Genomic DNA, 22,761 nt, shown 5'->3' on the forward strand with positions numbered 1-22,761 from the left:
CCCCACGTGAGTGAGGTGGCAGGTAGAGAAGGATCAGAGGTTAGAGGGGGGTTTTTCACACTAACGTGTGTCTTTTTTGCAGTACTGCTCATCAAAATACTGTCTCAAATTCCAACTATACTGCAGTCGATCTCTGTACAGTGTCAGATTTTTGTTTAACCGACAAATTATTGTGCCTTTTTAAATTGAAATATAATTCCTTTTTCAGTTCTTTTTCTGTTGTCCTGTAGAAAATATTTAGTAGTAGCATACATTGATTGATAAAGTAAAAAAAAAAAAGGGTGGGATCAAGCGCAACAGCGCTACCCACTACACCATCGTGCCACCGTCTTAAAGAGCACAAATGGAAAAATTCAACAAAGGAGCGCTGTGGAAGAGAAACTACATCTTCAAAATAAAAGTAGAAGGAGCGCAACCTTGAGACATATTTATTGTTTCAGGTGATTTTGAAATACATTTTTTCACTTAGAATTAGTTGAAGCAGTAGTTAGGTTGTTAGTGTGGTATACAGTCATATTATTTTGGTTGATTGCCATTATTACCATTATGAAAAGTGTTTTCCCCTTCTACCCCTTAATGCATCCCTTCCCAAATATGACCTTTAGTCACTAGCAGAGGGTTAAAATATTATCACTTTCTAATAATCATAATTATAATCATAAACACAACTTTTGGAGCAGATAAGCCCAACCAAGGTTAGGGGTCACAAATAACCTTGATGAGGAAGCTTGAATATAAAAACACACATCTGTCATGTTATTGTTACCTGGTACAATGCTCTCATTATTTCATTAGCCAGCCTTGGCTCCCCAAATGCATCCGTGAGACTGACCCAAAGGTCCATTTTCCTTCCTTGGACAAATTTTGGAAGGTTGTAACCACTGCAACTGTACAATAGCTGCAGGAGATATTACCCATGACAATTTGGCTCTTGGCAAGTCCCTTACATTCCTACGCTTGCACTTTGTTCTTCTTTTAACACATGAACTTCAAGTACAAAATGCTAACTTGTTGCTTAATACATGCCCCCACTGCCAGGTGGCATTGTAATGAGATAATCAAATTTATTCTCTTCAGAGAGGACATATTTTCAACAGGAAAGATTTTGGTACAGGTTGTGGGGCTTATTTGTCATGGCTCTCACCAGAATGCTTGTAAGATTTGCTTGGTGGACACTGAATAGTTCTTCATTAAGAGTGGCATTTGCTAGCTACTTTTGTTTCCATCCATCGTCGTCTTCCGCTTATTCCTTACAAGTAAGGGTCGCGGGGGGGCTGGAGCCCATCCCAGCATCTACGGGCGAGAGGCGGGGTTCACCCTGGACAGGTCGCCAGTCCATCGCAGGACCAACACATAGAGACAGACAACATTCACTCTCACAGTCACACCTACAGTCAATTTAGAGTATCAATCAGCCTCGTCCCCTCTTGATGTCTTTGGACTGTGGGAGGAAGCTGGAGTACCAGAGAGAACCCACACAGGAACAGAGAGAACATGCAGACTCACTCAGAAAGATCCCATTCTCCAGCCGGGACTCGAACCCGGAACCTTCTTGCTGTGAGGCCACAGTGCTGACCACTGCACTGTGCTGCCCCTTTTGTTGCCTTGCTGTAAAAATATTGAAACAGACAGGTGTTCAATAGGCTGAAGGGCCCACAAGCAGATGGCAGGAGTATTTCAGAGGCTGCTGCTGACCCCTGCATGACAATCTACCTGCAAAAATGTGACATTGAGCAACCACTCCTGCAAGTGAGCTGAGAAAATGACCTAAAAAACCTGTAGATGAATAATGTGAGCCAGAGCCTGAAAGAAAGCATGTTATCTTGCAGGATGTGTGGCTTAAGAGCTCAGGGACCAGCAAGACAGCAGTGACCCAGAAGGAGACCTTAAACGACAGTATCAGAGAGGACACAGTTGAACCTGAGAAAGAGGCATGGTTAGATTATTAAGTACACAATATGCTCCCTGAAAATGTGTGCATGTTTTGGGGTGCACAATATACATTTTTAAGCCAAAATGACACACCAATATTTTTACAACTGACTATGACCAGTAGCCGGTATTTACTGATGTTGATATTATCCGTGTAAAAACAAGTTAATATGGTATTCACGTTGTATATATACAGAAAACACATGTGAACATGGTGAATTGAAAGAAATAACATTTAAAAAAAACTCATGTATCATATCATTAACTGTGTTTCCTTTTCATAAATTAAACTATACACCAATATATTAAATATCGTACATTCCTAATTGTAACTTAAAATACGTTATTGTAACTTTTTGAAGATATGCAACTGTTGAGCACAAAATCAACTGAAATGTCAAAGGCTGTAGTATTGCAAACTACCTTGGTTGTACAAAATACTGGATTACGTGATGCATGTTCCCAAATGTGTGATCTCATATTCAATAATTTACAATTGATAATGGATAGACAGTGAGGCTATTTTTGTGTTATCAAGGTCCTGAAGGGTAAACCTGGCTATTATGAATATAGTGGCTATAGCAGCCTTATTGAAGATTTTCCCTGGGCCTCCCGAGTGGGTTAATACTGACTTGAAGAGAGGAGGAGGAGGAGGAGAATGAACATTGAGGCCTCTGAATGAGCTTGTTTCTAGATGACTAAAACTGACCACATACCTGCTATGTGATGAAGACATCTTCTCAAACCAGCCACAGATAACATTATTTGGGCTGTAACCTTGTGGTCTTGTGAACATAAGACAAAATGTAACCCGACTGTGCCATATAAAATCTGGTACAAAGAAGGTTTTAAAATGTATTTAACCTTCCACAAGACTGTGTTATTCCACAATTAAACAATAAAAGGTGGGGATTTTCAAACTTTTGGGCGCAAAGACTACTGGCTGAAACTAAATTTATTCCAGGATTGAATGCTCAAAGTGTAAAGTCATGGTGAAGGCCTTTAAGTATTAATTTAACACGGCTCCAAATATTGTGTGTATCCTGTATTCCAACAGCTGAAGGTTGCCAAATACTATGTGACAACAAAGCTTGAACGTGATATGACGTAGTTTTTCTGCTCCCTTGTGGCCGCGTTTCTCCAGGAAACTTGTTGCAATACTCCAATGACCCAAACAGCTAGCGTTAGGTAGCTAACATTAGCCGCTCAGTACTTTCCAGTAGCACCAGGAGTCGTAGCTCAGACAAAACTCGTGCTCCGTCCACATATAAATGACAGGAATACTAAATTTCAAATATGCGCCTGGATACCGTCTGATATTTTACTGTCTTTTTTGTCGTTTCATTATTGCCAACGCTCGGTGAAGCTACCTGTGATCAGAAAAAGCGCAGAAACTTAAGTGTGGGTGAGTTGATGCGCCAATGAGCTGCAGGTTAGCTTGACTTCACTAGCCAACTAGCTAACTACTGGTAGCTGGTTAATATTTCGCAGAACCTGCCACCATGCCTTGTAAACTACAAATAAACCCCCACAATGCACCTTATTGCAGTGATATATATTGGCAAGCTAAGTTTTCTTTCTCTAGTCGCATCTAACAGAACGAGTACTTAGCCCGATCGAGCTAAGCGTTCGCATGTTAATCTTTCCAACTGGTTGGTAGCGTCAGGTAACACGAATACTAACGTTTTTAGCAACTATTTCGTTGTTGACCTTCTATCTATATGAAGTGATTTTGGTTTAAGATGTAACTGATGATGTCTAAATCCCTGTCACATGCTAAGATAGCCACCATGCCCACAACATTTATTTGGCTAAAGCTAACGTTCACATTCCTGAAGTAAATGATTAAAAGCGCCCTTCCCAGAATGTATTCGTTGAATTATTATTTTGTTTATCGGCGTTTTCTTTAGAACATCTTAATCTTATCCCAGCTAACGTCATTCAATATCCATTTTCAGTGTTATCAATCCCTGCTGTCTGTTTAAGCTAGTCCGCTGATCGCTTTGACATGTGCTAACAGCAGGCCTTTATTTGCCATAGAGGAAGCCCTAGGAGTAGCCAGCAGTTTATGCAGACATGTTTTGTTCTTATATTCATGGAGTATACACTTACTATTGACGATACATATTTGTGTTTTGGCCGTTTTTGCTTATTATGGAAATGCTGTTTTGTTGTAAGCTGTTGCTCGTCAACATTTTCTCCGTCCTCAGGTTATGGATCCCGATCGCCAGAAGCGAAGAGAGGAGATTCAAAAAGCAATGAGTTTTATTCAGTAAGTTCATCAATACTATTTATTCGTAAGATCTCCTTTACCTGAATACTTGTCATTGTGACCAAAGATCACATCCAGTCCAGAGAACAGAGACAGCCTATGAATTTTCTGTCCTTAGGTCTTCATTGCCTTTCCCAGAGCCAGAGAGTTATGAGGTTAGCAACGTTAACATGTCTATTTTCAGCCGTCTGTTTTGGATTTATTGAAATACTTCACTATGTTCTATTAATTACTCAACCTAAACATTGCTGGTTTGTCATCATCTTTTCTTTCTCCTTGCACTCTTTCAACAACTTTCATCCAGGCATTTCTGACTCAGTTAGTGTGTAATTTGCTGGATGAGGGCAACTCCTGCTTCCGAGATGGGGACTGTCGTCAGGCAACCCAACAGTATGGGGAAGGTATTAGCGTCGCTCGTTACGCCCAGGCTGAGGCCCTTGTCATCCCCCATGAGCTGCTTGAGAGCCTGTATGTCAACAGGGCTGCTGCCTTCTATCAGACGGTGAGGGGAAAGAGAAGTTTACCAGGATAATTAGAGAAGATTTCACAACCGTACATGTCATCAGTTTAATATCTAATTTTCTGTCTGCATTAGGGTTTAATTTGAATTAGATAGATTTTTTTACTGTTCAGTGGAACTCTTGTGCCAGTCTTTCAATGACAAAAGATTGACACACATTTTCATTAATGTGGTTTACAATTTTTTCCTTAGAGGGACTATGAGCGTGGTGTTCAGGACTGTGACAGTGCACTGTTTGTGTCAGAAGGAAGTCGCAGAGCTTTGTACCGCAAAGCACTCTGCCTGAGAGAGTTAGGAAGACTCCGAGATGCATATGAGTGTGGAACCAAATGTCTTCTTACTGCACCACACGTATGTATTGAAACAACAGGTTTTTTTTTTAATTTAGTGTGGTTTCAACTGAAATTTTATTTGTTGTTGATTTGAATTATCTTTGGGTCAGTTTTCTCTTTGGCTAATTTCAGTATTTACATGTATATTGTTTTCCTCACAGTTCACCATGTCACTGGTAAATGTTATTTCTCGTCTGTGTGATTCATCAGGACAGGCAGGTGAGTGAACTTGCCCAGGATCTGGCCAATAAACTGGGGTTGAAGGGCCGCAAAGCCTACGTGAGCCCTCAGACAGAGTCAACGACTGCTGAAGGGGAGAATCATGGGGAGACGTCTCCATCAACAGGAGAGGTGGGCGCTCCTCTCACATTGCTGACTTGAGTTCCTTTCACAATGCACCAAAAACATGGATGAACACGGGTGTGTACGCACTCTGAAAAGGTCAACTTGGCATTTCGACCCGCAACCACCAACCCTCCAAGTGACCCGGGTGTTTAGCGGCTCGGTTCAGCGCTGCTCGGCTCGCCTGCAGTGTGAAAAAGGCAACCCGCGTTGTCTCAGCTTTCCCGCGACTTTACTGTCGCATTCTGATTTTGTCACTGTTCCGCCTGTCAGGCTGTCATTGTGGAAGCTCCGGAAAAAAATAACTAAAAAACAAATTGGGGTGGGCTGGGCTGCACTGCCAGAGCTGCTCACTCATCTCTCAATAAGGTTTTGGCCTCTGCCATAAGATCAGTCTTCCTTTTGACTGTTGTTCACTCCTTTTTTTCAAACAATTTACATGTGTATGATCTTAGGTGAAATAATCTATGCTTGGGCACTCCCACCAATCGGGGAACCCCAACATGAACTGTGCAAGCGTGACCGTGTTTATAAACAACTTGTATAGCGATCTTGCACATCTTTTTTAATGATCATGGCAGCGTACGGTAATGGTACCTTGCATGACGGTATCAGGTTTGGTAGGCAACAACAAGGCGCTTGCATACTCGCCGTGCGCAAAGATAGCGTGGCTGCGTAAAGCAGTGCTGTAGTAGTTGATGTCGGTCAACACGAGAGAGCGAGAGAAAAGAACCGAAGTGTCGCTGGTTCGATCCTTGAACCCGGTGACCATGTTGAAGTGTCCTTGAGCAAGATACTGGATCCATAATTGCTCCTGATGAGTAGGTTGGTGCCTTGCATGGTAGCCTCCACCATCAGTGTGTGAGGGTGTGTGTGAATTGGTGAACGGGATGACACTGTCATGTGCTTTGGGTGCTGCTAAGGTAGAAAAGCGCTATATAAAATTGAGTCCATTTACCATTTACATTTCCTGGGCATCTTTCAGTGAACTAACTTGACAATACCAAATCGTACGAGATGGTGGTTATCAAATTGTGCCATTCCCTTGTTTCTTTTTCTTTTTCTCTAGCTGTCCTCCAACGGGCTGGAATCTCTAGGGGAAATTGGACCAGGTATGGCAAAACTGGCAACCACAAACACCTCTTATCCTTCTCAGCCTTCTGTTTTTTTGCTGACATGTATGCCTTTGCTGTTTTTTTCTGTTTTCCCATCCTCAGTGGACCTGTCCAGTGCGCAGTGCATCCCGGCTCCATTAGCTACACCCATCCCAGTGAGTGATGACCCAGCAACGTCAGTGGTGACCCCGTGCACTGACCTGTCAGAGAGCCCCAGCAGCCAGTCTCTGACACCTATGCCGTACTCAGTCCCTGTGTCTGAACACATGGATGAATGCAGCATCATCAAGGATGAGCTGGACAGTCTGTTGGAATGCATCCCTAAGAAAGTCAGTGAGGTGAGTGAAGGACACACAAGGAATGAATGGATCAACCATTAAGGGGGGGCAATGCAGGGAAATTTTTTTAGGTTGTTTTTTTTTAACATGAGAAAAACCCTTTCAGAGGAATTTCTAATGTAATGCTTGCTTCTGTCTTGGCTCACTGCCAGAGTCCAGTTCAGGGTGCTATCCCTACCAACCTTCCAAACACAGCAGTGGGTCTCAGACCTCCTTATTCGCCCAACCTTCCTGCCCCATCGTCCCAGCTACCTCCTGCCTTCTTTAATTCCTCCATGAGTGACATACCCCCTTTGGAGCCTTTCTCTCCACTGGCCCAGCAGGACCAGGGCTCCACCCAGGCGCAGGACGCATTGGGAGGCTTCTCCACTGGGGCCTTGGATGGAGAAGGGAAGGCTGGCATCATAGCTGATGGGCTGGACTCTTTGTCTGAGTACACTCTCCCTGGTGAGCAAAAGTTTAGGTTAGGTTGAGAGGTTGAACATTTTCGAGTTACAATCACCAGAATCTTGTAAAGTGATGTGAAACTACCAAAAATAAATGTGTTTTGCTAATATAAAGGTACATTAGTGCACCTTTACTCTAACTAGTATGAGTAGATGTTACACTACTACCTATTAGCGCTGTTTACTTTACCATGTATTAACTCGGTCTTGCTAAGCTACACGGCACTATTTCCATGTAGTTGATTTTAACCTGAGATGTGCAGCTGCAACAGACACCATGTTATTGTCCTTTTTCCTGTGGCCTTCAGGGGGACGGGTGTGTCACAGTTTCATTCCTGGAATGCGTAATCACAGTGCTGCACATGCAGTGAGTAACACATACACAAACACACTCACAAACACATACATACATTCATCAAATCTATTCTTTGCATCAGTACCTTTTTAGGTCTTACATTTCATGTCCATATGCTCCTTCCCTTCTTCAGAATGGTCCGGCAGGAACCAACCTCTCTCTGTTGTCCAGGAATCCTCTGGCTGCCACACATGAGTTTCGGCAAGCCTGTCATGCCTGTTACAGCAGAATAGGTTACGAGCCTTTTCCTTTGTCTTCTGACTTAAACACAGAGACTTTGTAAAATACTCAAGCATTTTTTTTAAAGTGATGTTAAGTTATAAAAGCAAAAAAAACACCAGTCACTGAGGAATGTGACAGTTTTGTTTGTTTGTTTGAAAGGGACAGTTGACACATTTTGTCCTTCTCTTGCTTACAGGTCCACGAGTGATGGACTATAAATATCAGCCAGAGGCAGCACATCGATGCAAAAGGGATGTCCTGCTGTGCCGCATCAAAAATACAGATGACCCCACCTGGAAGAGAATTCGGCCCCGGCCTGCACGAAACAACTTCCTAGGGGCCTTTGTTCTCTGTAAAGGTATGTTTACATTTTGAAGTGTGTGCGTGTTTGCTTGTGTGTGGGGTGTGCTTCCTTCTACTGTCACGCTCCCCTTCCCCTTGTGATCTCTCAGAGGTACAGGAGCGTCAGGAATGCCAGTATGGGGAGAACTGTACATTCGCTTACTGCCAGGAGGAAATTGATGTGTGGACCCAGGAGAGGAAGGGTGCTCTGAGTCGAGAGCTACTCTTCGATCCATTGGGCAGCACAGAGAGACGGGCACTCAGCGTCACCAGACTGCTGCAGCTCCACATGGGCATGTTCATGTTCCTCTGTGAGGTAACTGTCTTGTACTCCTCACTCTCTGATATATCAAGTTGGAAGCATTGGAACTCACTAATGTGTCCTCTTTCTGTAGGAATGCTTTGACAGTAAGCCTCGCATCATCAGCAAGCGCAGCAAAGAAAACTTAGCTGTTTGTTCAAACCTCACAGCTCGACATCCATTTGACGATAACAAGTGAGTGTAGTTGTTAATGTCTTCATTCTGTACAAATAAAGACTTAAGCTTTTATGAATAGACCAGAAAATGACAAACATTTGTTCTGTTTTGGGATTTTAATGATGTAAACATTTCATGTGAAAGGCTGTAAATGTCCTATCCCCCTTCACAGACGTTGAACAACTAAGAATAATGATGAACTCATTCTGTGCTGCAGGTGCCTGGTGCATGTGGTAAGGTCAGCCAATGTGCGCTATAGTAAGGTGCGCAGTCTCCACCCGCTCTGCCAGTTCGATGTGTGTCGCCATGAGGTTCGTTATGGCTGCCAGCGTGAGGACAGTTGCTCCTTTGCACACTCTGTAATAGAGCTCAAATGCTGGGTGCTGCAGCAGGATACCGGTGGGTGGAGCACATAGGGCATTGATAATTTAGGCGATTTTTTTTTTTTTGTTGGTAATTTTTCTGACTACCAAGTTTCTGATATTACATCCCTTTTGACAAAGGAAGTATAGATTAACATTATCTCATAACATAAAAGCACCATTTCCTAATTTTCAGGCATCACCCATGAAGAGATGGTGCAGGAGTCTAAGAGACACTGGCAAAGGCTAGAGCAGAATGCACAGAAGCAGCAAAAGGTTTGGCAGTTTTCTCATCTTACATTGAAGTTGTGCACTTTTAAAACTCTAAGACCACAATGACACTTGTTGATTTGTCCCATACCCAAGCATGTCTGCCTGCATGTCTGATCATGGGAAAGCCCATATTGATATATTTTGGCTGCATCAAATTTTGAGTGGTTTGTTTATTCAGGAACATGGTGATCATTGTTTTGGACCCCCCCCCCCCCCTTCTGTTTTTCATATGACTGATAAACCTGTGAATTACAGCCAGTTGCACTGCTCTTTCTTATGAAGAGTGAATGTCTCTCGTCCACCAGTTCACAGGGCCATATTTAGAGGTTGTCTGGATCCCTTGGCCATACTCTTAAGCCCAGTGCACACCTGGTATCAAGATTTGTCCTGATGTGACCCAATCACAAGTGGTCAGCTCTGCTGAGTGTATACACACTTGGCTTTAGAGTTTGTCTCCACTTGTGTTTCCTGTGATTGGATCTCATGTTACCATTGGCAATTTTATACAAAACAATTCTTTGGCTGCCATCTTCTTTTTCTGAGGTAAACAAACGGTACCACCCTGCCATTACACCCCACATTATTGTGGAAGGTGGATATTGCCTTGCATCGTCTTCTTCTACCTGTGGACTTGCGTGACTGACAGCATAGACAACGCCTTTCTGCCATTACAATCCACATTATGGTGGAAAGTTGAATTTATTTGCATAAATCCAATGTCTTCATTTTCTCACTGCAGTTACAAATCTATCTTGTTGTAAAGTAGCAATCACAACAATACAGAAACACTTTTGGTCATACAATGATGTTACATGGATGTGTAAGAAGCTTGGGTGAACCTCACACATTTGTTGTTATAATTTTAAACAGTGAAGACTTTTGTAAAGGCTTCAAAGAACACCACATCTTCCTGAAATCATTCACAATACAGTGTCATGGCTTGAAATGTTACACTGTTTATTTGTATTTTTAAAGCCAGATGTGAATACACATGCTCAGCTGTTCCCAAGTGATTTCATCACCCAGGTCTAAACAGGGCCTCTTTCATTTCTCTTTCAGCCCATCCATATTCCTCATCCAAGCAACAGCATACCTACTGGAGGAGTAGGGGCGATTGGGGGTGGTGGAGGAGGGGGAGGGAGTGAGTGTATTGGTGGGGGCAGTGTCAGCTCAGTGGGGGGCCTGGGCGTGGGAGCATTGGGAGCAGGGGTGGGAAGGGGCCGTCCCCTCAATCTGAAAATGAAGTTTGTGTGCGGTCAGTGCTGGAGAGAAGGACAGGTCAACGAGCCCGACAAGAACCTCAAGTACTGCACTGCCAAAGCACGACACAGGTGAGACACGCTGGTAGGAATGAGAAGTTCCTGATTCTGTCTTACTCCTACTAGTTTAAATTTGCTTACTTTTGTCTTCTTAGCTGGACGAAGGAGCGTCGAGTCTTGCTGGTGAAATCATTTGAGAAAAAGAAATGGGTTGTTGTTCGGCCTCTGCCCTTCTCCCGCACTTATCCACAACAGTATGATGTGAGTTTCTCCTTTTTCTGACCTTTTTCCCCGATTCTCTCCATCTTACATACTGAATATCCTCTTTACCTCTGCATCTTCTTTGTTTCCAGCAGTTTAAGTGGCTCTTTTCCTTTTCTCTTGGGATATTAATCGAATATTTGTTAAAAGAGAGAGTTCTACATTTCTCAAGTAACGATAGAATTATCACATTGCCACCAACTGTTAAAATGGGGAATCTAGCCAATATGATCAAGATCCAAACGACAAATTGGCCTGCATCACTCTTAAACTCTTCGTTGGTGTTTGTCCCAGATGTGTGTGCATGTGATGAAGCAGAAAAAATGCCACTATATCGGGAACTGCTCATTCGCCCACAGCCTGGAGGAGAGGGACGTCTGGACATACATGAAGAACAACAGCTGTAAGCTCTTAATGTCAAAGTAGATATGCTGTGTTTTAGGTCATTTAGTGAAACACTAAATTGTTTAAATCTGCTGTTTTTATCATGGTGTTTAATGACTTGTCTGTTTCTGTTCATCAGTAATTGCAATATTGTTAAAAACAGACAGACATATGTCATGTTTGCGGGCTTGTGCTACAAAAAGATACAAAAAACATTGCAGGTGTGGACAAACTTTTGCTCATTCTGTCAAACTTTTGGAGCAAGCACAGCTTTCCCATTGTAACCAACTTTACTCCCTGCTGAAATATTAAGTTTAGATTTTTATTTTTTTTTTAAATTTGGGACAGAAGCAGATAGCGGGGTCTACAATATGCATTTGAAGGATACGTTCAGGCTGTCAAACTGAATCAGCAATGAAATCACATCAATTACACACCTTTCACACTGAAAAATGCGTGTCAAGGCAGGTTTTTGTACCCGCATTTGCTCGGCATTAAGTCTGGTTTATGCTTCTGCGTCGCGGCGACGGCGTAGACCCTGCGCCGTCATTGAGCATTCAAAGTTCTGCGTCGAGGGAACGCGTCGCTTTGCAATTCACCGCCAAGCCGCTAGGGGGTGTAGTTGTGTCTTTGTATGGTTTCGGGGGGCTCTTATCGGATTCCAAAACAAAACTATTTTCAACAAAGTCCAGTGCTTTTCTTTGAATGACTGTTTGCTTTCATGAATCAGACTGTAAACTTTGAACATGACCTCTTGTGGCCATTTTCTTCCAGAGACACACATATTTGTCGCGGAGGTTCTTCCACCTTGTCATGCATTCGGCAACCTCCTCTGAGCGGAACTATCAGTCCTTGACATTCATGCTCATTGATTGTTTCCGAGACTACTCGAGCTTATATCATGTGGTCTGACCCTGGCATTTTTTAGCTTGGTCTACCACCTCCATTTAAGCATTGCAAATGTATTGCCTGCTGAATTTGAAAATGCTTGTCATGTTTCAAGTAGTGTTGTTACAATACTGGATTTCACACTTATAATCAATATTTTTTGAAAAATATAGATTTTCAATTTTCAATACTACGCAACCACTCAGAATTTTATGCTAAAATGTTTTTTTATTTAAAGAAAAATAAAGAAATCAATTCTTGAGGTAGAGCTCTTTTTCAAGTTATTCTTTACACATTAACAGTTTGCAAATAAGTTTTAATATATGTAACCTAAGGTCGATTAGCTTTAGCTAGCACTCTCTGACAAAACAACACGTTACGGTAAACACTGATAGATGTGATAACTCTCGGCAACACATACTTCAAGTTATACTGTTATCAGCCTATTTGAATTCCCTATACAGGTCCGGGTGTCTGTCTTGGAGGTGCTTTGCTAAGTTCGTCGTGTTTGCTCCTTTTGTCGGCACAGTTCTGTTGCATCTCTTGCATATGGGCTTGCTACTGTCCTTTGGCTTTCTTTGTTCATCCGACTCGAATCCAAAAAACCTCCAAACAGCTCCTCTGCTGTTTTTTTTTTTTTTTTTTTTTTATTAAAACTGGTTGCGAAGGTCCTGCAGATGCCATCTCATGGCAGTTTACAGATGTAGGGCGCCGACTCCTAAAAAAAATACAGCCAGCGGTGTTTATGTGAGCGAGGGAGGAGGGAAGGGGCTGCTGCACGATGGCTCGCTCCTTAGGGCATCACTCTTTCTGTTTGTGTTTGTGTGTGTGTGTGTGTGTGTGTGTGTGTGTGTGTGTGTGTGTGTGTGTGTGTGTGTTTGTGTTGGCGGTGGCAGCGCATATGTAAACCAAGAAGCCAGGTAGAGTATCAATACGATGGAAAAGTCATTTTTTACCGTTTTTATTTTTCAAAATCTATAGATCGATATTTTTGACAACCCTAGTTTCAAGTACTTGCCACTTTTTTCGAGTTTCATTTTTGAAAGGAAATTTTGAGTGTTATTTATAAAAAAAGGAGACTATACACATTTTTACATATACATCAGTTTCTTCTGCCCACAATTGCAATCTAGAGAAAACTTAGCATTCCATTATTTATTGATTTTTTTCTATAAAGTGACACTGCTCAATTGGAATCCTTTTTCTTTCTTTCATCGTTCTCTACAGTGAGAGACATGCAACAAATGTACGAACTGTGGCTGCAGCTCACCAATCAGAGTCGGCGTACAGATAGCTCTGCTGTGACCCCACCTCCAGAGGACAAGCAGGTCACCATAACTGCAGATTACACAGAGACCATGGTAAGTGGTTGTGAATTTGGATTAGGTATGTTCCAAGTGAAGATCAGATCATTAGAATAGAATAGAATAGAATAGAATGCCTTTATTGTCATTATACCAGGTACAATGAGATGCAACGCTGCTCCTTGGGATGTGCACATATAAATAGAAAAATATACATAGACACATATTTACACTACTATACCTACAATAGGACTAACACTGACACAACTGTACAAAGACTCTGCAAAGACATGAGTACATGTACTTATACATATAAGACATATACATAGACTGTACAACTGTGAACAGGCTTGTGCAAGTCCCACTGTGGGTACATGTGGGAGTGGAGAGCAGCTTTAGGTGGTGCTGTGGTGCATCCAGGTGCACAGGCACATTATAGTACCAGATCAAGGTGGCTGTGTCATCAACAGATTGAGGTGATGTAGCATTTGCAGTGCAAACATGGCAGAACAGTCCTGGTGATAGTGCAAAACATACAGAGGTACTGATACAGTTCAGTCCTCATCCTGAGCTGGTTTTGTGTAGGAGGCTGGCAGATTTGGTGGTGGAAAAGAAAAGAGAGTGCCGGTGATTGTGTGGAGGCACTTCAGTTTCTTAGTGCAAGCTTGCGTTGAGCATGGTGACAGCTTTGGGAAAGAAGCTGTCCCTGAGTCTGTTTGTCTTTGCTGGGATGGACCTGTAGCGCCTGCCAGAGGGCAACAGGTTGAATAGGTGGAATGCGGGATGAGTGCTGTCCTTGATGATGTTCTTGGCTTTGTTAAGGCTGCGTGAGGTGTAGATGGTGGTTCGGTCAGGCAGGGGGCATCCGATGATCTTTTGTGCTGTGTTGGTCACTCTCTGCAGACTCTTCCTGTCAGCTTCAGTGCAGCTGGAGTGCCACACTGACACAGCGTACATCAGCAGGCTCTCAATGGTTGAGCGGTAGAAGGTCACTTGCAGGTTGGTGTCAAGCTGTTCTTTCCTGAGCACCCTCAGGAAGTGGAGTCGCTGCTGGGCCTTCTTAACCAGTGCTGACGTATTGGCTGTCCAGGAGAGGTCGGCAGAGATGTGGACCCAGAGGAATTTGAAGGTCTCTACTCGCTCCACGCTTTCCCCATTGAAATGGGTGTGGGTGGGGTTCTGTTCCGACGGAAGTCCAGGATGAGTTCCTTAGTCTTTGAGATGTTCAGCGCCAGGTTGTTGCCTGCACACCACTGGCTGAGTCTAAGGACCTCATCCCTGTAGGCTGCCTCGTTCCCCCCTGTGACCATGCCCACCACCGTCGTGTCGTCCGCAAATTTGACGATGATGTTCTCAGGGTGAGTGGGTCTGCAGTCATGCGTGTAGAATGAGTAGAGCAGTGGACTCAGCACACACCCCTGGGATGAGCCGGTGCTGAGAGAGCAGGCTGATGATAGGTGGGGACCTAGCTTCACATGCTGGGGTCTGTTGACCAGGAAGTCTTTGATCCAGGAACAGGTGGATGGTGGGAGCCCCAGGTCAGCTGGCTTGGGGATTAGAATGTCCGGTAATATTGTATTGAAGGCTGAGCTGTAGTCTACGAAGAGCATCCTGTCATAGCTTCCTCGTTTCTCCAGGTGGCTCAGTGCAGAGTGGAGGGCTGTGGCTATCGCGTCTTCAGTGGATCTGTTTGACCGGTATGCAAACTGATGCGGGTCCAGGGTGGAGGGGAGACAGGCTTTGATATGTCTCAGCACCAATTTCTCAAAGCATTTTGTGATGATTGGTGTGAGCGCTACTGGGCGATCGTCATTGAGGGTGGTTGTGGGTGACTTTTTGGGGACTGGGATGATGGTGGCCGATTTCAGGCAGGCTGGGATGTTGGCTTGCATCAATGACATGTTGAAAATGTCAGTGAATACTGGTGCTAGCTGGTCTGAACATGCCTTCAGCACTTTCCCTGGTACTCCATCTGGGCCCGTGGCCTTTCTGGGGTTGACGGCGCGAAGTACCCGTCTAACATCCTCCATCTCCACAGTGTTGGGGGGCTATCAGAAGTCATTGTGGGTTGGAGTGGGGGTTGGGATGGTGTGGCTGAGTGCTGTGCCTGGGACTCAAAGCGAGCAAAGAAGCTGTTCAGCTCCTCTGCCAGTGCTCCGTCTGAGTCCCCAGCTGACACAGTACAGCCCCTGTAGTTGCTGATGGACTGTATGCTCTGCCACACCTGCTGGGGGCTGTTGAGCTGTTCATCAATCTTCTGTTTGTGGTTTTCTTTGGCGGCCTTGATGCCTCTTCTCAGGTTGGCTCTGGCAGTGCTGTAATTTGCCACGACCCTGGATCTGAAGGCTGCATCGCGGGCCTGTAGGAGTGAGCGGACCTGGCTGGTCATCCACGGTTTTTGGTTGGGGCACACCTGGATTGACTTTTCCACAGTGACCATACCCATGCAGTACTTGATGTAGTGAAGTACTGTGTCTGTGAATGTCGCCAGGTCCTCATGGTGGAAAGTCTCCCACTGGGTCTGTTCAAAGCAGTCCTGCAGTCGGGGGAGGGCATAGTCAGGCCAGGTTGTAATGGTCCGTCTTGTGGGCCTTGTTTGTCGGCTGAGGGGGGTGTATGCTGGAGCCATCAACAGTGAGAGGTGGTCTGACTGTCCGAGGTGGGGGAGGGGAATGGCTCTGCATGCACTCGAGGTTAGATTACACATGGTCAAGAGTCCTGTCTCCTCTTGTTGTGCATTTCACATGCTGGTGAAATTTTGGTTAAACAGTTCTGAGGTTAGCCTGATTAAAATCTCCTACGATGATGTGAGCGCCATGAGGGTGTGCCCATTGGTGACTGTTAATGGCATTGAGCAGCAGTGAGAGAGCGATTTTCACATTTGCATCCAGGGGTATATAGACGGCAGTGATGATGATGACAGCCAGCTCTCTCGGCAGAAAAAAGGGTCTGCATCTCACCGACATGAATTCTAGGTCCGGTGAACAATGTCTGTCCAGAACAGTGCTGTTGTTACACCAACCTTCATTCACGTAGATGCAGAGCCCCCCTCTGTTTTTCCCGGAGTCACTGGTTCTGTCCGATCTGTGTAGCGTGCGGCCAGCTAGCTGCACTGTAGTGTCGGGGATTTGACTGTGCAGCCAGGTCTCCGTGATGATCAGCGTGCAACATTGTCGGACGTAGCGATTTCCAGCCAGCTGTAATTCCAAATCGTCCATCTTGTTAACTATGGATCTGGCGTTGGAAAAGTAGAGGCTTGGCAGTGGGAGTTTGAGTGGTTGTTTCCCTAGCCTGGTCAACAGGCCAGCTCGGCAGCCCTGCTTTTGTTTCCTCTCGCGTCGCCGCCTGCGTCGCTTGCCAGACCCAATAACAATCCATTGCGATCCCGCTGGTCTCGCTATCTCGTCCGGTATGTTATGAGTGCGATGAAAATCGTTGCAATGTATCATTTTCTGCTGGAAACCGATGTCCAATAAGTCCATTCAGTTGTAGTGGATATTAGTGTCCGGGATCGACGAACAGCACGCAAAAATACACACAAAAATACACACAAAAAACATGCGAGGGTAGGGAGAGTTTGAAGCCGCTGCATCCTTGTGCGCCACCATCTTGTAATCCAATCTTTAATCAGCGATTGAATGGAGTAATCACAATAGTATGATGATTGGATTCCCTATTCATAGTAATTCCATTGGGTCATATGTTCTCTGCTCTTTACAACTCCTTCGCTAAATATCCTGCAACAGCAATTGTGCACTTGACCCACCTCATACTCCCATGATGCTTGTATTTTTTTAAGCTGGTGATGTGTATTAACTATGCTAGCGTGATGTGGTTTAGTAGCCTCAGAAAGATGTGGAGTCTTCCATTAATTTCACTGTGTCACTAAGCATTGGTTTCATATCAAACTTGACTCTAAATGCCAGCCTTCCAATATAACTCATTGAAAAGTGCAGTCACATAGCAAAATAAACTAGTTTTATAAAAGCAATGTGTCATTCACCAATTATGGACTGTGACTGCTTCTGTTGTGGCTTTTTACATTCCATCGTGTCTTTTTTATCTGCATCATATCGTCTTTATTTGCATTTTTGTATTTTTCTTTGCCACTGACTCAAGAGTCTCTGTGTGCCATGCTTGCTGCCCTTCAGTGACGTAACTCCTTCACCCAGTATCACATTTCCAGAATTTTTTGGCATTGGCTTACTACCTGTAGCGGATCTCGTTGCATCCCTAGTATCCAACATAAATCTCAGACTTGGTACTCTCTCATTTATAGTTTAAGAGATTCTGCTTTGAAAGCATTTTGGATTTGCAAAAAAAAAAAAAAAAAGTTTGAGTAAGATTTGATTTCAGTAGCAGTTTAATGAGTGCTTTTACATTCTGATAAGGTTGTGTGACTTCAAATGTAAGATGCTCACCCTTTGACTTTGTAAGAATGAGCTGTAATGATGTGTGATGTTCCAGGGTGGTCGGCGGTTGTCAGATGGTGATGATCTCTGAGCAAGGCAGCATCAACTTGATGGCTGGAGAGCAATAGACGGTGAGAGCCAGGCGAGCAACAGCAGCTACAACCAAATAGTGTAATCTTGCCTGTTTTGGCCACCTCTCACATCTAGGCAGCCGTATGAGTGCAGATGAACCCAACCGAACAGTTGAACCCCATTTATATACACACACGCACACACACACACACACACAGCATGTCATACGCAAATTGTTGCATATTATGTGGGAGTTACACACAGCACCTTTAGGTTCCCCTCCAACACATTATACCACAAGACTTTTGCAGACAGTAAGTTTTGCTCTGACCTAAATCAACCAGTGATCCTGAGTACTCTTGGGAGTGATCCATGTCCACCAGGCACTTCTTACTTTCCTTTTTTTTTTTTAAATTTCTGTTTTGAATCCCTAGCAGCACCAAATAGATTCTTGGATGGGTGCGCTGGTCGCAGCTCATATGTTTTTCTTGGCATTAATTCAAACCTGATTTGAAGTATGAGGCTCCAATGTTGAAAGTTGATAATTACATTTTAGCGTGCCAAAAAAGCCAAGCTCACAGTGGTGCTGATGTCAGTGGAGAATGAAGTCGCATTAAAAAGGGGTCTTGGTGGAAACTCCTGCAATACAACCAAATCCTACTCTCCTTCCTTAGTGGAAATGCAATGAGAGGGGGTCAAAAATGTTTGAGTGTAACTTTTTTTGTGGGAGTTGTACTTCCTTATATTGTCTGCCATATTGGTAGAGGACTATGAATGTAACGCCTGCATGGGCCTTGAAAACGAGAAAATTGGTCATTTAAAAACTGTTTCTGTGGTTGTGGAATGTATATAAGTATACTTACATGCCCAAATCTTGTGTATCGTTACACTTCCCCCCCTCCCTCTCATTTATTGGTAGCTTGCTGTAATCATACCTTTGTGGCTCAATAAAGGACAGGTACACACAGCTGTCGTCCTGGTGATGTTGGCTTCTCTCGGGTAGATTCAAAGTGGGCTAAGATTACTTTTCCTGAACAAAACAAATTTCAACTCTTGAAGTAAGTAATGGACACACAGCTGATGGCTCAAAGCAGTTGCCAAAGCAACCACATGTGTAGTCAGTCACCCTTTAAACTTTACCGGCAGGCAGCTGACACAGACAGCTGATGTAGGGAGGCTACCAAGCAGGGACGGCAGCACAGGTACAGAGTCGGCTGTAGATCCATTCAGATGGCAGATACCCATGAAATAATGACCTCACTCGGACTGAAGCCCAGTTTAAACAGAAAAGAGTAAGTGGACAAAAAAGACTTATAATTTCAGAAAGAGTCTCAGATGAGCAGCTTGGGAAACTTGATGAGTGAAAAGATTTTATTTTTCTGAAGTTGATTGTTCGAATATTTAAGAAAATTTGAAATTAAATTCAAGTCACAACTTCAATCACACTGGGGTCATTATTTTCCAAATACCAGTCATGCCTTCACACCCATGTTCCTCATGTGCCCCCAAAGTGTTCCTGGTAGCCAACAGCAGCCGCTGAGAGGTGTTTTCATCATGGAAAAATTTGCCAGCTCAAGACAGGGATTCACACCCCATTTTGTGCCTAATAAACACATGGACATACAACAATAACACATGCACGCTCACTTGCACACACACAGGCGGAATATATATCTGTTGCCATCTTGTTCTAGCCTTTAATGTGGATAGAGACACAACGAAGGTATGTCTGTATTCAGATGCATATACACACATATTATACATATTTACAAATAATGGTATACTACTAATAATAATTGATAACTTAGCAATTAAGCTTAATAAATATATAACCTGAAAACCTGTATTGATTACATAGAACTTCTTGTTATTAAGGTAATGCTATATGACATGTATCGCTGAACTAGATGAAAATAGTGATTTTGTTTTTTTTTTTTTTTAAATTATTATTCCTTTTATGTTGTAATTTTTCCTTCCTTGTGGGTTGTTCCGGACAGGGCCTTTATGAAGCATCAGAGCTTGGGGGGGTAAATCATTACACCTCAATTGATAATAAATTAAAAATAAGCTGTTGTACAAGCAGTATTTCCTAGAAGCTGCATATTGCATTTTAATTGAGTTCAGTTGGCTTGGTGCATTTGGACGGTCTTAGTGGGGACACAGTGGCCACTTGTTGAGCCCTCCTCTGGAACAGCCCAGGTATTAGCTTCTTCGAGGGATCGTATTACTACTACTCCTAGTATTATGATGAATATGATGACGATAATGATTGCTATCTATTTCTATTTCTTCTCTATATGCTATTGATATGTATGTTAAATGCAATGTATAACTATATATGTATCCATGTATGAATATCATAATGAACAGTAAATATGCGTCTGTGTATGCAACAGGGCACAGTTCTGTTTGGGGAGGCGGTGAGTAGATGACCTCAAATTTCAGATATTAACTGTGAGGCCGTGACACGTTGTTCTAATTGAAGACGCGCTATAGCTGACTTATAAAGTGTTGCAAAATCAGATCTGTTTACAGGTCTTCGGAGAGTTTGGGCACTGGCCTAAAGGATACGTATTTTATACCTCTCCCTTGCAGTGGTACAGTGTTAAGCACTAACTGAGCTCACTACCTATGCTGCATGTCTAAGGTTTCAATTTGACAGACCTGTAACTGCAAGCATACACGGAGGCCTATATACTCCCATATAGCGCCTTATTCAATATACTACATCTATAAAATGATACATACCCCTAATGTATAACCCTGCTTACTATATATGATATATGATATCTATTATAATACTTACACACCCCTGTAAGGTCATTTAGATAAGAGACGGTGGACATTTTTTCTTCTTGTGTTTTTGAAGTTGTGGTTTGGAAAGTGTCCCCAATCTTGTTTTTCAGGGTGTGTGGTTGTAACGGGAGCGTGCTCCAGTCAAATGCTAACTTAGGATGTATAAGAGGCAGCTGGGATGTGCAGCAAAAAAGGGCAAATCTTGACTTTTGTCTGGAAACCGACCATTACTTTGGCTATGAAGTGCGAACCAAACCTGGCAAGCGTTGCCCTGAATCCTGCCTTAAAAGACAGCTCAAAATGAGTTTGGAGCATTTGATGGGCAGCTCCTCAAGAACAGCCAGCTGATGTAACTGACAAGCATAGGAAAAGATAGCTGTGTGTGGGCGTGGGTGTGCGCGCGCGTGTGTTAATGGCAGGCTATCGTGACACAAACTTAATGGGAGGCTTGCTGCTACTTCATTTGTCAGATACGCTTAGTTTTCTCGTGTTAAACTCCGAACAGTACTGCACAGTGGACTTAGCATTGCTACCGTTGATATGGAAGAATTGATCTGTCTCACCTTTTACAATGGCTGTGTTATGTTCGGAAGCACCTCAGAAGGCAGACGTCAAAGTTTTTTCTCTTAATTGCTCCCAGCAGAACACACACATTAGGTTTGATGAAATTTGACAACATTAAATGTTAACCCTGTTTCTCTAAACAGAATTGACTTGTGTGAATCCAACTTGAGTTTGTGTGTCAGTTCTGGGTATTTCCTTGCTAGGGTTAAAGACATAACCTGAGCTGTGAAACAAGTCTCAGCTCAGGAATACAACAAACATTCATGGGACCACTTCGCAGCTGCTGCCCCCCTTGACAGTTTGTGTCACGATTACCAGCACCAACATATGCAAACACAGCCACTTAAAAACTTCGAAGGAATGATTTTCAGTCAGTTAAAAACTATTGGTGAGTTGAATTGTGGGAGGATTAAACCAGGGTTGTAAGAAATGGGGAAAAAAAAAACAAAAACAAAACAAACAAGGCCTCTTTTTTTGTACTGTATTTTTACATTTGGTTGTTTTATGTTTTGTCGTAATTGACTTTGTTTTCTCTTTTCTCCTCCCTGGTTGGAAGTTAATAATTATTCAAGTGGACCAAATCTCTTGAAAGCATTTAATAAACAGATTGTTTAAGAGAAAATTGTGTGGATTTTTTTTTTTTTTTCCATTTATGTAACAAATCCATCCTGTTGTCTTTTTAAATCTCAAATTTGAGTTTGTTTCTAATAGAAGGAACTACCGACTGTATTTTGTTTGTGACAAAGAAACATTCCCAACCTTCAACTTCATAGTTACTTCAAGTAATACTCAATTCTAAAAGTATATTTTGCTTCTCAAGTACTAAAAAATTATTTTTTCCCCTCCACTACCGATGGCTAACTACAGCAAAACTTCCCAGAAATGTCTTTTACAAACACTGATGTTCTTTTCCTGGTCTGAGCCGCAGATTTTTTATCCAGCTGTATGCTTGGTAATGCACAAACATTTGGATTTGAGATTAAAAAAAAAAACCCAAACTTAACACTTGCGCACATGTTCACCATAGCCCAAGACCAAAAGTGTTCTTGGTTTTTGTTTTTTTTTCTCAAATCAATTGTTAAAGGATAACTTAGAAAGATACCTGGATAAAGAAGATTTGATCATGATGTGCTTTATAGTTTCTAAATTGAAGTCTCTCTGAGAGCTGCCAGTAGCCATTAGTTTCAAACTAAATGTACGCGGCTGGCGCTTTAAAGAAATTATTACAGAAATTGTGCTGGGCTAAGAAAAAAAATGCTCAAGACACCCATTTTTGATTGCTTTAAAGGCATCATACACTTTTTGGATAAAGGATTGTTTTTAATTTAACAGGCTTCCCCAAGTGGGACTTCCATACCAAACTTTAACTAGCCATGAATTTACATCATTCTGGCCCCCCAGATGCAAAGACAGGCCAAAATATCAATGAAGTATTTTAAATTATTCTGTAAATCAAGCTTGTTTGGTTTTTGTGAGGTAAAAATACTGTTAA

At 42.9% G+C, this 22,761-nt stretch overlaps 1 protein-coding gene across 3 annotated transcripts; it reads left to right on the forward strand.

The window, feature by feature from the left end:
- The first annotated feature begins 3,082 nt into the window (after positions 1-3,082).
- Positions 3,083-22,158, forward strand: zc3h7bb (zinc finger CCCH-type containing 7Bb). 3 transcript variants are annotated; one of them, XM_086196248.1, is made up of 21 exons: positions 3,083-3,364; positions 4,143-4,204; positions 4,323-4,359; positions 4,509-4,706; positions 4,917-5,075; positions 5,267-5,407; positions 6,468-6,510; positions 6,616-6,851; positions 7,004-7,298; positions 7,606-7,664; positions 7,786-7,885; positions 8,071-8,232; positions 8,327-8,532; positions 8,612-8,712; positions 8,912-9,093; positions 9,253-9,332; positions 10,389-10,660; positions 10,744-10,849; positions 11,144-11,252; positions 13,349-13,482; positions 17,893-22,158. In XM_086196248.1, exons 2-21 carry the CDS (start codon positions 4,146-4,148, stop codon positions 17,926-17,928), a joined length of 2,715 nt encoding a protein of 904 aa, XP_086052374.1. In that variant the 5' UTR covers positions 3,083-3,364; positions 4,143-4,145; the 3' UTR covers positions 17,929-22,158. The 3 variants fall into 3 exon arrangements, with proteins under 3 accessions (XP_086052374.1, XP_086052373.1, XP_086052375.1); XM_086196247.1 differs by having other exon boundaries at positions 3,084-3,337; positions 17,893-22,157; XM_086196249.1 differs by lacking the exon at positions 3,083-3,364 and adding an exon at positions 3,517-3,598.
- The last annotated feature ends 603 nt before the right edge of the window (positions 22,159-22,761 follow it).

The sequence above is a fragment of the Aulostomus chinensis genome, chromosome 23 (assembly GCF_037954235.1).
Source record: "Aulostomus chinensis isolate RoL2024-O1b breed Wild chromosome 23, RoL_Achi_v1.0, whole genome shotgun sequence".
NCBI classification, from domain to species: Eukaryota; Metazoa; Chordata; class Actinopteri; order Syngnathiformes; family Aulostomidae; genus Aulostomus; species Aulostomus chinensis.

Coding starts and splice junctions, on each gene's coding strand:
- zc3h7bb (XM_086196248.1), top strand. CDS start 4,146: ATGGATCCCGATCGCCAGAAGCGAAGAGAGGAGATTCAAAAAGCAATG. Junction 4,360..4,508: donor CAGAGCCAGAGAGTTATGAG/GTTAGCAACGTT, acceptor ACTTTCATCCAG/GCATTTCTGACTCAGTTAGT. Junction 7,886..8,070: donor TGCCTGTTACAGCAGAATAG/GTTACGAGCCTT, acceptor TCTTGCTTACAG/GTCCACGAGTGATGGACTAT.